A 15,063-nucleotide genomic window follows, 5' to 3' on the forward strand; every position below is an offset into this window, starting at 1 on the left:
GGCCACATCCCTTCCTATCTCTGTGAACTCCTCTGCCCCTACGACCCTCTGAGAACTCTGCGTTTCTCCAATTCTTCAGTTTGTGCATCCCCAACTTTCTCATCCTTGTTTTCAAATCCCTGCATAGCCTCGACCATCCCTCCCTCTAATCTCCTCCAGCCACCCAACCTCCGAGCTATCTGCACTCCTCTAATTCTGGCCTCGAGCATCCCTGATTTTAATCGCTCAACCATTGGTGGTTGTGCCTTCAGCTGACTCGGCCCTAAGCTCTGGAATTCCCACCCTACACCTCTCCTCCTCTCTACCTCTCTCCTCCTCTCTACCTCTCTCTCCTTTAAGACGCTCCTTAAAACCTACCTCTGTGACCAGTCACCTGCTCTAATGTCTTATGTGGCTCGGTTTCAAATTTTGTTTGAGAACGCTCCTGTGAAGTGCCTTGGGACGTTTTACTATGTTAAAGGTGCTACATAAATGCAAGTTGTTATTTGTACTCTTCTGCCATTGGGTTACATTGCAGCCCCTCTTGCTTCCTTCTCCTTCCGTAGCTCAGCTGCTCACCCTGCATAAACTGGACATCAGAACCTGCAGCAGTTGGACTGCTGCTTCGATGCTTTGTAAATTGCCTTTATGTTTTAAAAAAAAAACCTTTGCTTTGCATCTGTGTTTTCTCATTTCTGATAGTCTGTATTTCCTCTTAGCAAATTTTAATTTTGCTCCTGTAGCCTCTAGAACATAAGAACATAAGAATTAGGAGCAGGAATCGGCCATTTGGCCCCTCAAGCCTGCTCTGCCATTCAATAAGATCATGACTGATCTTCTACGCTGACTCCCACTTACCTGCACTCTCATCCCTTGATTCCCTTAATATCCAAAATTTATCGATCATTGCCTTGAATATACTCAACGACTAAGTTTCCACAGCCCCTGGGGTAGAGAATTCCAAAGATTCTGCACCGTTCCGTTCTTCATTGCAACCCACCCGCCAACCATTTTAACCTACTTTATTGTGCTTTGTTGTATGTGTCCAGAATTTTGTGCCATCCCCTCTCGGGTCCTGCTAATTAAAAAAAATAAATAAATTCTCCCGGACTGGTTTCCCACTCATCCCTGCTCGTAATTTTTCCGTTTCTTTCCTCGTTTACTTTTCGCCATCCCTGCACCTCTTTTTTTTGACAGCCGTTGATCTTTAATAATACCTGGTCCGCTTATCTCTTTCTCATTCACTTTGCTTTTTTTCTCTTCCTTTTTGTTTTGGCTCTCCAGTCCTGGACACACAGCTGCCTTGCCACTTACTAGACCACCTCCCTTCTCGACCACTCCGCTTTAAAAAAAATTGTTACTTCTTTGGCTTTCATTTACTTTTTTTTTCTCCCTATTGCTGCTGACTACAGCCCCAGCTCAAGCTTCATCCCTCTCTGCTTCATCAATGTATTGCTGTGTCCGCTTATCCTTTTATTCACTGTTGCCCATTGCTTTAATTTACTGCTATTTGCTGTTCCACTCATTTAATTCATTGCTGCCCACTGGTCTATTAGTTTTTTAAACTTACCACTATGCCCTCTGTTGCATTAATTAATTTGCTGGTGCCCATGCTCTAGAATTTTATTAGTTCAGTGGTTGCTGGTACTGTATTAATTTATTAATTCTACACTCCCTGGTTAGCTTTTTGCAGGGATGCATCTATTTGTACTACCAAAATAGCTGCCTTGTCTCTGACTGGCTCTCCAATATCACTTGACCTATTGCTGATTGGTCCCCTTGGAGGATAAGCCACACCCTGAAGTTCCTCTGGAATGTGTTACTGAAACCGCCCGGCCCAAGTTCTGACTGACTTTCCAATTTGTAAATCGATCCATTTTGACTTCAGAAGCCACAGAGGATAGATTTCCCCAAAAGCCACCAAATTCCAGCCAAAGTCCCTTAACACCAGCGCAAGTGTTGTCTCCCCCAGCCGAAGTCCCTTACCCAAGTGCATGACATTACCCACCCCCAAAGATCTCCCTCTTCCCCCACCCCCACAAGCTCTCTGTCTCTCCCCCAAGTGCATGACATTACCCATCCTCCCAAGCTCTGTCTCCCCTTCCCCCCCCCCCCCCCCGGCTCTTGCTCTCCCTCTCTCCCCCCCCCCCCCTCAAGCTCTCTGTCTCTCCCCCCCCCCCCCCCCCAGGCTCTTTCTCCCACTCCCCCCTCCAGCTCACTCGCTCGCTCTTGTTCCCCCCCCCCCAAGCTCTCTCTTCCCCACTCCCCCCCCCCCCCCAAGCCAAGCTTGCTCTCTCTCTTTCCCCCCCCCCCACCCCCACCACCCCAAATTGTCTCTTCCCCACCCCACCCCAACCCTCTCCCCTGGCCGCCTGCTGCTACTCTCCCTGCGGCTCAGCGGGAGGCTCGGGGCTCAGCAGCTTGCGCTCGGCAGGAGACTTCAGAATGAACCTGTTTGGGGCCCCACTTGCGGTTTTGGGCGGGAGGTATCGGGGCGAGTCTCGAGAGGACGCAGGCACAGAAGGACAGAAAAAGGGCAGTACAAATAGTCAGTCCCTTTTGCAGCGTCCATTAGTAACCATTTGTTGTTGTCAGTGAGTATGTGGCCTGTGTTTGAGTTTTCTTGTTGCGACTGTATAATGTCTTGAAACAAATCATGTTTTGTTGTACCTTTCTATTAATGTTTAATGACCTATTTATTAGACTAGCCGCTTGTTTATCTGCCATTTTCTGGTTTACTGTCATCACATTCTTTCGAAGCATCGAAATAAAACTTTCCCATATTGTACAGGTCTTGACTCCCCATGCACAATGTCCCAGGGGATCGACTAGTATATATTAAAAACAAATCTCCACGTTGCCAGTTGAAGAGGAAGACTGACACAATGGTGGTTTGCCGATCTTTCACAGATGGGAAATGATACGTGAAGTCATAGGACCCAATTGGGGTGCGAGAGGAAAATTAAATAGTTGAAACAAAAGATTTATGTATCGGTTTTACATTGGTTACAGAATGAGAAATCTGGTTTACGCTTGTTCCAGTGCAACCTGATCTCTCTTCCCCAAAGGTGGACATTCTTTTTGTTAGCACATGTACAGACACTTAATTGAATTCTAACATTTTATTGCTGTTAGTGTGAGAAGATCGTTACTGAAGAGTTGAGAGCCGTTCCTCTGCACCACCGTCCAGAATTTGTGGAGGCCTGTGCGGACCTCATCAATGAAGAATGGAAGAAGAGCAAAGCATCTCGAATTCATTCACTCCAGAAGTCCTCCAATTGTTTCCCAGTTTGTCTCGTGTTGATAAGAACTCTGAAGAATGTTGGTAACACTAGGAATGGAACCAAAGGCCAATTGGTGGGTCACAGCAGGCTCTCCCATGTAGTTGGCAAACCCACTGGCTTGTTCGTGGAGACAGTCGTTATTGCTAAGGAGTTCCGGGGCAAGGGTTATGGTAGAAAACTAATGGAAGCCACAGAAGCCTACGCCAAGCTCCGTGGGTTCAAGACCCTGTATCTCACTACTCATGATAAGCAACATTTCTATTCCCACTTGGGATACACACTATCCAAACCAGTGCAGAATGCAGGGTCAATGACCACATTCATACACATGGAATTCCTTGAAAGGCTGTCTGTGCATCCTACTTTGCAACCCCTCTGTAATTCTAGTCCCTCAGAATCATCAGGGACAGCTTTAGGTTGTTCTGGTGTTGTATGCTTAGGTACTACTACCCACCCCACCTCTCCTTACTCCTCATCCGCTCAGTTACATTTATGGACCCCACTCCCTACTCCTGCATCCAATTCACCACCACTTAATTTTCATTCACAACTACCCCCTCGTCCATCGCCACGAGTGCCATCTCCTTCAGAACCATCCCCTTCTTCGCAAATACCTGTTCCACCTATTTCTGCATCTGCTCAGATTTCTGGACTGAATCCTCCTTCACCATTATCTTTCCAGTCAAATGGATCAATGACTTTTCTATCCTCGTCTCTCATTGCATCCTCGACACAACCTGGACACCATCAGCCTCCTGTGTCTAGTTTCTCAACCACTTCCCAATTAGATTCATGTATTCCTATTCCACCCCCCCACCTCCCCCTCCACCACCACCATTGCCACCATCACAGCCAGCCCCTCCCTTCCTCTTCTCTTCACAGATACATGGACATGCCCTTCCTTACAGCTCATCCTCTCTGCCACTCACTCTACCTGCAGCAGCCCCCTTGCCTGGTGCTTCTGAAACTTTATCACGGTTATCCCAATTCCCTTGTCATTCTAATATACCAGGAGACATGAGTGAACCATTTAAAAAGGAAGGAGAAGCTACACAGAGCCAGTTGGAGACCCCCTACCGAGATGTCAAAGGCCTTCCTGTCTTCTGGATGAAGAAGGACATGTAACTTGATAAAATCTGTTTCAAATGCATGAAATAATCTGTTTGAAGGCTGTCTTTGAACTAGTGGGTGCCAAATGAAATATGATGGAAAACATTCTAAAAGGACCACCTTAAAAACTGGTTGTAGGTGGTCTTAATAAATGGGTGGTTGCCTAAATTAATAATTCAGACTACCGGTATATTACTGTTGAATTGATGTCAGTTGGTTTTTAAGAAAGAATGTAGAGAAATACCAGCCATCTGAAAGTGGGAGAGATTGTATGAGAGTGCAGAACCGACATTGACATCCTTGCATGATTTTGCTAAAGAACGGAGTTGCATACCTTTATAAATGTGAAACTGGCTGTTGAATTCCTGAGAAATTCAAGACATGCTGGCCAAGGTATTTTTTTCAAGCAATAATGTACTCATTAGCTTCACTGTTTCGAGAAAATTATGGTTTAGTTGAATGTACAAAAGCATAAAGTTTCCATGATTGTTTTTAAGCCTTCAAAGTGTTTTTCATTTTCTTTTCTTTCCTTTCCTTTCACTTTTATTTTTCTCTGTACCTTTTAGGGTTCCGGATCAGACAAATACCTTTATGTCAGGCCTGCTCTTGAGCTAGCTGTTGTGAGTTACATGCTTGCCATCAGGGATGGACACATCTTGTTAAGTTTAAACAAAACTCATGTTGCCTTAGCAACACAGGCAAGCTTAAACTTATTATGCGAGTTGTCATGGTTAGTGAGAATGCTATCACAATATTTGAACAAGTCTAAAATGATTGTTAAAATTAGAAAGGGAAATGGTACAATGCTTGGTGTGCCTTACAGGCCACCGAACAGTGGAGATGGGATAGATGGGGAGATCTGCAGACAGTTCAGAGATATGTCAGAACAGTGTAGTAATAACTGGAATAAAGGTGACACGCGGTCACAGTGGGGAATGCTTTTTAGAATGCGTCCAGTACAGTGTCATAGATTGGCATGTTTCTAATTCAACAAAGAAACAAGCATTGCTTTTTAGTTCTGAAAAATAAAGTGGGGCAAATGCGAAAGATAGGAGAACAAATGAGAGATATTGACCACAACCTAGGTTCAATGTCTAAAAAATAACAAAGAGTCAAAGATCAAGGTGCTGGACTGGATAAAAGCAAAATTTAATTAGATAAGAGATCGTGGCCCCAAATTAATGGGACAGAAAAGTTAACAAAACAGATCAACTGATTGTCAGTGCAAAATCTTCAAATATAGCATGGCTAGAGTGGAAAATAAATATATTCCAAAAAGGTGAAAAGGGTTGCAACCATGAATAGAGTTCTGTGGATAAATACGTTAAAGCTAAAATGAACCTTAAAATGGAGGCACATGATCTAATTTGGGCTAGCAATACCAAAGAAAATCATGAATATAAAAGTGTTGTGGAATGTATAAAGAGAGATTAGAAGGGTTGCAAGGGAATATGATCAAAGACGAACAATAAAAGGAAAGTGTCGGCATTTAAAAAGTAAAAGAATAGTTAAAGAGAAGGTAGGTCAGCTCAAGGTTGAAGGGTAGAGTCTAATCGTGGAAATTGCCAGTATGAAGGTGATAAGAAATAAATATTTTGTCACATTTTAATGTTTGAAGTGAGAATGTAGGTGTACTTAGAGAAGGATATGAAACAAATGTTCGAGATAACTGTACATAGGAACGTTTTGAGCCTGTTACGCCATTCAATGAGATCATGGTTGATCCTTGATCTAACTCCATATACCCGCCTTTGGTCCATATCCCTTAATACTTTTGGTTAACAAAAAGCTATCAATCTCCGATTTAAAATTAATAATTGATCTCGCATCAAATGCTGTTTGCAGAAGAGAGTTCCAAACTTCTACCACCTTTTGAGAGGAGAAGTATTTGCTCATTTCACTCCTGAAAGGTCTGGCTCTAATTTTCAGACTACGCCCCCTAGTTGTAGACTCCCCAACCAGTGGAAATAATTTATCTCTATCTACCCTTTCAGTTCCCCTTAATATCTTGCAAACTTTGATCAAATCATCCCTTAACCACCTAAATTCCAGAGAATACAACCCTAGTCTGTAATCTCCTCTTGTAATTTAACCCTTGGAGTCCAGGTATTATTCTGGTAATTCTACGCTGCACTCCCTCTAAGGCCAATATTTCCTTCCAAGGTATGGTGCCCAGAACTATTCGCAGTGTCCCAGGTGTGGTCTAACCAGGGTTTTGTACAGCTGCAGCATAACATCTACCCTTGTACTCTAGTCCTCTAGATATAAAGGCAAAGCATTCCATTACCATTTTTGATTATTTTAATGATCAATGTACCTGGACCCCCAAGTCTCTATGGAAATCCACTGTTTTTAGCTTTTCACCATTTAGAAAGTACCCTGGCCCCAAGTTTCCACACGCGGCAAAACAGGCGCCCCTCCGAGCTGGGCGCTCGTTTTTCGCGCCGAAAACGGCGCCTGAAAAAAAACGCGCTATTCTCGAGCGCTTTGCAGCTCGATGTCAGCTTGGCGCGGCACCCAGGGGGCGGAGCTTACCACTCGCACCGATTTTGTAAGTAGGAGGGAGCGGGTACCATTTTAAATTATTTTTTTTTGTGCCGGCATCCCTGCGCGTGCGCGTTGGAGCGTTCGCGCACGCGCAGTGTGAAGGAAACATTGGCACTCGGCCATTTTTGTAGTTCTTTGTAGCTGTTCAATTTTTAACATTTTTAAATAAAACTACATTGCCCTTCCATGATCAGCACTGAGGCTTCTTGCAGCAGTGAGAAGGCTGCAGGAAGCCTCAGAAGTTGAGGCAGCCGTTTCCCAACCGACGGCAGGGCCCCCCCCCCCCCCCCCCTGCCGTCGGGAATGGCTGCCTCAACTTCTGAGGCTTCCTGCAGCCTTCTCACTGCCTCCCCCCCGCTGCCGTCGGTCGGGCCCTCACTGCCTCCTCCGCCCCCCCCCCCCCCCCTGCCGTCAGGAACGGCTGCCTCAACTTGTGAGGCTTCCTGCAGCCTTCTCCCTGCTTGAAGCACTTTCACACAGGTAGGAACATGGTTTATTTAATCTTTTCTTTGCTTATAAATTTTTATTCAGGTTGGATTTATTTGTATAATATTTGTATAAGTATAACTAAGGATTTATTGTAGAATGTAATGACTTCGCCCCCCCCCCCCCCCCACCTCGTTCCCGACGCCTAATTTGTAACCTGCGCCTGATTTTTTAATGTGTAGACAAGGTTTTTTCAGGCCTACAAAAATCTTCACTTGCTCCATTCTAAGTTAGTTTGGAGTACGTTTTCACTGTGGAAACTTTCAAATCAGGCGTCAGTGGCTGGACACGCCCCCTTTTGAAAAAAAAATTCTGTTCAAACGTGAAACTGTTCTACATGACTAGAACTGCAGAAAACTTAAATGTGGAGAATTGCGATTTCTAAGATACTCCGTTCTCCACCTGTTGCTCCTAAAAATCAGGAGCAAATCATGTGGAAACTTGGGGCCCCTGTTCCATCCTTTTTAGGTCCAAAGTGGATGACCTCATTTTTGCTTACATTGAAATCCATTTTCACAGTTTTGCCCATTCACTTAATCTATCCATATCCCTTTTGTAATTTTATGCTCTCATCTACACTGCCTACGAGACCTGGGTGTCATGATACATCAGTCATTGAAAGTTGGCATGCAGGTACAGCAGGCGGTGAAGAAGGCAAATGGTATGTTGGCCTTCATAGCTAGGGGATTTGAGTATAGGAGCAGGGAGATCTTACTGCAATTGTACAGGGCCTTGGTGAGGCCTCATCTGGAATATTGTGTTCAGTTTTGGTCTCCTCATCTGAGGAAGGACATTCTTGCTATTGAGGGAGTGCAGCGAAGGTTCACCAGACTGATTCCTGGGATGGCTGGACTGACATATGAGGAGAGACTGGATCGACTGGGCCTTTATTCACTGGAGTTTAGAAGGATGAGAGGGGATCTCCTAGAAACATATAAAATCCTGACGGAACTGAACAGCTTAAATGCAGGAAGGAACATTCCCGATGTTGGAAGTCCAGAACCAGGGGACACAGTCTAAGGATAAGGGGTAAGCCACTTAGGACTGAGATGAGGAGAAACGTCTTCACTCAGAGTTAACCTTTGGAATTCCCTACCGCAGAGAGTTGTTGATGCCAGTTCATTGGCTATATTCAAGAAGGAGTTAGATATGGCCCTCATGGCGAAAGGGATCAAGGGGTATGGAGAGAAAGCAGGAAAGGGGTACTGAGGTGAATGATCAGCCATGATCTTATTGAATGGTGGTGCAGGCTCGAAGGGCTGAATGGCCTACTCCTGCACCTATTTTCTATGTTTCTATGTCACCTATTTTTATGTTATCGGCAAATTTGGATATATGACTTTCTATGCCATCAGCTAATTTTTTAATAAATACTGTGTCAATGTATTCATTGAGGCATATGAAAGCACGGGCCTTACGCTTAACATCCGTAAGACAAAGGTCCTCTACCAGCCTGTCACCGCCGCACAGCACTGCCCTCCAATCATCAAGATTCACGGTGCGGCCCTCGACAATGTGGACCATTTCCCATATCTCGGGAGCCTCTTATCAACAAAGGCAGACATTGATGCGGAGATTCAACATCGCCTCCAGTGTGCCAGTGCAGCCTTCGGCTGTCTGAGGAAAAGAGTGTTTGAAGACCAGGCCCTCAAATCTACCACCAAGTTCATGGTCTACAGGGCTGTAGTAATACATGCCCTCCTGTATGGATCTGAGACATGGACGATGTATAGAAGGCACCTCAAGTCGCTGGAGATATATCACCAACGATGTCTCCGCAAGATCCTGCAAATCCCCTGGGAGGACAGGCGGACCAACATCAGTGTCCTCGACCAGGCTAACATCCCCAGTATTGAAGCACTGACCACACTTGATCAGTTTCGCTGGGCAGGCCACATAGTACACATGCCAGATATGAGACTCCCTAAGCAAATGCTTTATGCGGAGTTCCTTCATGGTAAACGAGCCAAAGGAGAACAGCGGAAACGTTATAAGGACACCCACAAAGCCTCCCTCGTAAAGTGCGACATCATCACAGACACCTGGGAGACCCTGGCCAAAGACCGCCTGAGATGGAGAAAGTGCATCCGGGAGGGCGTTGAGCTCTTCGAGTCTCAACGCAAAGAGGCCAAGTGCAGGCAGCGGAAGGAGCACGCGGCAAACCAGCCCCACCGATCCCTTCCTTTGAATGTCTGTCCCACCTGTAACAGGGTCTGTGGCTCTCGTATCGGACTGTTCAGCCATCAAAGTACTCACTTAGGGAGTGGAAGCAAGACTTCCTCGATTCCGAGGGACTGCCTATGATGATGATGATGATGATGAAATACTGTGAATAGTTGAGGCCCCATACCTGCGGGACACTACTAGTAACATCCTGACAATTTGGGTACCTACTCTCTGTCTCCTGCCACTCAGCCAATTTCCTAACCAGGTCAATAATTTGCCCTCAATTCCATGGGCTTCTATCTTAAAAAACAGTCTCTTATGTGGGACTTTATCAAATGCCTTCTGGAAGTCCATGTAAATAACATCCATAGACATGCCCCTGTCCACTACTTTAGTCACCTCTTCAAAAGATTCAGTCAGGTCGACAAACCTATCTGTAGAAAAGGAACTGATTCTGAAAAAAATAGCAGCACTCAATGTGGATATCGTAAGGCCCTGATGGCATGTACCCATGGCTGTTGAAAGAAGTCAGCGAGGAGATAGTAGAGTCTCTGGCTGCAATTTTTCAGTCCTCAAGTATGCAAATTTTACCATGAGACTGGAGAGTAGTCAACGTGTCACCTTTGTTTAAGAAGAGCCGGAAGGATCATCCAGGTAACTATATACATCAATTGGTCTAATGTCAGTTGTGGGGAAACTCTTCGGGCTGGATTTTTGGTTCGTTGACGCCTCTGTTTTCGCCCCAGAGGTTGCGGTAATGCCGGCGGGAAGCATTTCCGGGTGAGCGGATTTGCGGGGGCACGGAGCAGTACCACCTGGGAGAGACGAGCCGGTATGCAACGCCTCTGGTTGGGACACTGGCTCGAAATTTGAAAGTTGCCTGATCCGTAGCGTGCCGCAGCGCGCCCTAGTGGGACCGCCTGTGAAAGGTGCCGATTCCAGCTTTATCGGCCGCAGTGAGGGAAGGAATGTGTACATAAGGTAAGTATGATTGTTTTAAAAAAATTTTATTTTTGCGATTCATGTGGATGTGGCGGCAGGAAAGTATTGGGAATGTTTTTGGTCTTTTTTGTTCAGATTTTTTTTTTCATGGAAGCCTCTCTTATGGCACTCAGAGACCGGCTGTTTACCTCGTGAATTTCATTGGCTCAGCCAGCCTCGCGCCCTAACAGAGATGTGGAATGTCTCCCGAAGCGCTGCACTCACTCCACACTCGGGGCCCAGCTGGTAAATTTTGCTGCTGGAGACGCAAACCATTTCCAGGCACAAAATTTACCGCTCCGCCTGGGTTAATGCCACAACAGAGGTGCGACTGAATTTCCAACCCTTAGAATCCATAATGTAAGGTAAAAGTAGTGATAGAAATGCATATAGGTTAATGAAGTTAAATGAAGGACTCGTTAAAGGCAAGTTGTGTTTGCTAAATTTAATAGAATATTTTTGAAGAAGTAACCAAGTCGATAAAGGGAGTGAATGCAGTATATGGATTTTCAGATGATGTTCGATAGGGTGTCTCACGAGAGTTGTTACAAAAATACAATGGTATACGAGGAAATGTAACAGCATAGATAGAAAATTGGTTAATGGCAAAAAATGAAAATGATAAACAAAAATGTCTTTACTCAGAGGATTATTAGAGCATGGAAATGCTTTGTCATGTGGAGCGGTTGACGCAGAGATTATTGCATCTTTTAAAGTAAAATTAGATAAATATTTGAAGCAGGTGATACAGGACAATGGGAGAATGTGGCCAGTGAGACCAGGTTTGGATTGGTCCAACAAAGCATGGGACAGACATGGTGATCTAAATAACTGCTTTGTGTTCGACCACTAACGTTCTAAACTGGAAAAGATTATTGGTTCATTTACACAAGATTTTGAATATTTATTTGAACTCTTCAGAATAAAGTTTTATGTTTCTGTGATATATTACTTTTCATTCTTTTAACCAATCATCTGGACACTGGAGTGAATTAAAGGATCAATGAGTTAATATTTTCATGTTTCTGAATCCGTTGCTGTTCCCCAATGGCTGGCATGAGATTGCGAACTTGGTGTACACTGGAGACCTACATTTTACCTCTACCCTGACACTGTACCAGCCCAAAAGCAGTTGATCACCCCAGCTGAAAAAAAATGTGATTTTGATTTTGCTGTTTAATCTACTGTATTCATTAAATGTACCGATATATATAGCGCCATAACTGTGTGCTCTGTAATCTATATAATACTGTTGTTCTACAACCTTGGGTTGTTGACTATATTTTTTCTAGATGGCACATATTCAACTGAATCTGAAGAAAACTTGGATTTAATTTTATTCACCAAAAAATTTATTAGAGGCTGGATATAGGCTCATTTCCGCTCATTCCCTTCAGCTCATCCATATGACAGTTCGTCCATTTTTTTTACATTTTGATGAATTATTGGGCCTGAAATTACAGTGCTTTTGACAGCATGTGCACAGTGTATGCTGTCGGAAGCCTTCAGAAAGGTCCTACAAGTTCCAGGTTTACATATGTGCTGCGCATGCGCGAAAACCTAGAACTTGCGATCTGTCAAGTTTCGCATTTAGATCCTTCGCATCCGCTGCAAAAACACTTTCGCTGGCGCAGAGTCGGGCTATTTGTCCAACTGCTGCCCAAGGAACCCTTACGCTTGGTAAAAGCAGGCGTTAGGCCTTCTTTTACCAGCGTAAGAGTTAAAATAAATGTAAAAATTAAAAGATCTAAATGATTAAAACATACACATTTAAAATTAGTTTAGGTAAATTTTGGACCGTTTTAAAATGTTTACATTTCTTTTAATGAAATTTTTATTTTAAATGCTTAATTAAAGGGTCTTTTAATTCATTTTGAACAGGGATACATTTATTTATGGATTCTGTACGTAAATGGAATCCCCATAGCCATTGCTATGATCCTATATTTATTGCTAATCCCCATAGGCATCCTCCTTTTTGATTGGTTGATCGGACCCACATGATACCAGGGGACGTTTGCGAACCGCGTGCACCCTGGGAACGGTGGACCTTTACGCAGGCGTCCGCCTGCAGGCCCAGAACTCGAAGAATCTGAAGCTCCAGGTAGACTAGGAATTTATTTCGGTTCAGAGGCGTAATCTTCTGGTACGCCTCCGACTGCAAGTTCAGGACCTTTGTGTTCCGAGATGAGGGATGTCTTTGCTGGAGAATGAACTATCGTCTACTCCTGATAAATGGTGGTCATTTTTTGCGCTGAAAGAATATCCAGTAATTTGAAATAAGCAACGTAAATAACAGCAAAGTGCTTAAAAAAATGATCGGACAATTCAAGTTTTGCACCCAGTGTTAGCATTGGGCACTCCATGGTAAGGGATAAAACAGATTGGATGTTTTAAGCTCCCCCCACTTATTTGTACAAGTGTGGCATTTCCATTTCCCACATCAGGTCTCCTTGTGCCCTCTCTGATTAAGTCTGCTAATTTAGTAATTAATTAATGTTAGTTTTAGTCTTGATCTTGCATGTACCAGAATTGAGTTGGGGCTTCCTGTAACTAATTTCACTTAGGACCTATTCAACCTGGCAAAGAGAAGAGACCACCCGGTTGATCCAAGCTGACTTGGATCTTTGGTCCCAGTGCTTAAAAGGACATTTTTTTTTACCTGCTTGAGACATTCTATCCCTTGACTTTAAAAAAAATTGGTAGTCATATGTTCTGCATTGTCTCGCCTGTAAGGACACTCAATCAATTATAGATTGAAACTTTCACATACATATGATGAATCATCATCCAAATCAGGAAAACCACTGGGACACTGTCCCTTTAAAAGTTTGGCACCAAACAGGGCCATATGCATGTGCATGGTCTTCCTAAAGCTCCACTGCGCTTTAGGCCTAGTTCTGGTATGACAACTCTTGTTATTTTACTCCTTTTGTTATCAAAAGAACATATTTCTGCTATATAGTAGAAGGGGCAAATTTGTTCTTCAACATTTTACTTTCATAGAATTCCGATGCGCAAATCAAGTCAGGGTTTCAAACCAGCACTGACCGCTGACTGATTGATATATACCTCAAGATTCCCACTTGGATACCATTGGGACTCTCTGAAAATCACAAGTGTTGGTAATGCTGATGCTCCGAGACCACACTTTTCAGTCCCATGGTGCCTTTGTTACTTCAATTATTTCGTCAGCAAATACCATTTAAACATTTTTTAACAACTTTCAAAAGCAACACAGGACTATTAATCTGCTGGTCAGACGTCCTTTTCAGGAATTTGCTGTATGCTCTCAGACAACAAAGAAGAGAACTTTATTGATTGGTAGAATGTTCCCATGTGTGGTTTACTCGCCATTGCACTTGGGGGTGCAAAGTTTCATTTTACTACTCATCTAATCTTCACACCACCACGTCAAACTTCAGATGTACATTATGGAGGAACTAGAATTGTACTTTACAGCAAAGGTGCTGGGTGTTGTTTTCTTCCTAAAATTATTTTCATTCCATTTGGTGAGGTTTTATTCAGCATGTTTACATAGGATACAAAAGAATATGGGAAGACCATTTGTCCAGGTCGGAGAGGGGCCCAAACTCACTGTGAGCAGCGGAGTCGGAGCAGATCTAACCGAAGAGAGAGCAAAAAAAAAAATCAAGGATCGACATCACAGGCCAGCAGGTAGGTGTTTGGTTGGTGAGTATTAGAGCGTTTTTTTTGTTTCTAAGCTAGTGCAGTATTTTAAGCTAAAAGTTGGGGAACAATAACGAATACTTTAGATAAGCTAATTAATATAACTAATAATTACTTGATTAAAAACTTTAAGCATATACATTTTTTTAAACTCTAGAGATGGCAGGGCAGGCTATGTGTGGGGGCTGTAGTACGTGGGAGTTTGTGGACAGTGAGACTGTCCTGGATTCTCACATCTGCAGGAAATGTCTCTGCCTTCAGTCACTCCGGCTCAGAGTCATTGAGCTGGAGTATGAGTTAGAAACACTCCAAAACATCAGGGAGGGGGAGAAATTTTTGGACAGTTTTATCCAGAATACAGTCACACCCCAGAGGAAAGCACAGGTTCAGGAAGGGGAGGGTGTGACTGCTAGGGAGATGAGTAGGAGAGGTTGAGAAGAAAGTCCCGGAGACACTGGTCCTGTCCAACATGTAGGCTGTACTCGCTACCTGAGAGGACAAGGAGAAAGACTGCGGGGAGGACAGCAGCAATGCAGACCAGGGCACCATGGCTCAGAAGGCTGTCCAAGGGGTGGGGGGGAGCAGAATAGAAATGTAGTAGTGATAGGGGATTCTATAATTAGGGGGATAGTTAGCGTCCTCTGCAGCCAAGAATAAGAATCTCGAAGAGTGTGTTGCCTACCCGGTACCAAGGTAAGGGATATCTCCAGGCGGCTGGAGAGGAATTTGGAAAGGGAGGGGTTAAATCCAGTTGTTGTCTATGTCGGAACAAACAACATGGATAGGAACAGGGAGGAGGTCCTGCTGATGGACTATCAGG

The 15,063-nt window shown here is 44.1% G+C and overlaps 1 protein-coding gene across 7 annotated transcripts in view; it reads left to right on the forward strand.

Annotated features, from left to right (window-relative positions):
- Window positions 1-15,063, forward strand: part of LOC139277274 (hyaluronidase-like) — a 62,465-nt gene that overhangs the window by 25,476 nt on the left and 21,926 nt on the right. The window contains exon 3 of one of the 7 annotated variants that reach the window (XM_070895524.1): window positions 3,115-4,376. The exons of the other annotated variants lie outside the window; for them this stretch is intronic. Coding sequence (XP_070751625.1) covers window positions 3,115-4,284 — 1,170 coding nt within the window. The 3' untranslated portion in view covers window positions 4,285-4,376. Of the gene's footprint in view, window positions 1-3,114; window positions 4,377-15,063 lie in introns of those variants that run through there. 7 annotated transcript variants of the gene reach the window in all.

This window comes from Pristiophorus japonicus, chromosome 12 (genome assembly GCF_044704955.1).
Source record: "Pristiophorus japonicus isolate sPriJap1 chromosome 12, sPriJap1.hap1, whole genome shotgun sequence".
NCBI classification, from domain to species: domain Eukaryota; kingdom Metazoa; phylum Chordata; class Chondrichthyes; family Pristiophoridae; genus Pristiophorus; species Pristiophorus japonicus.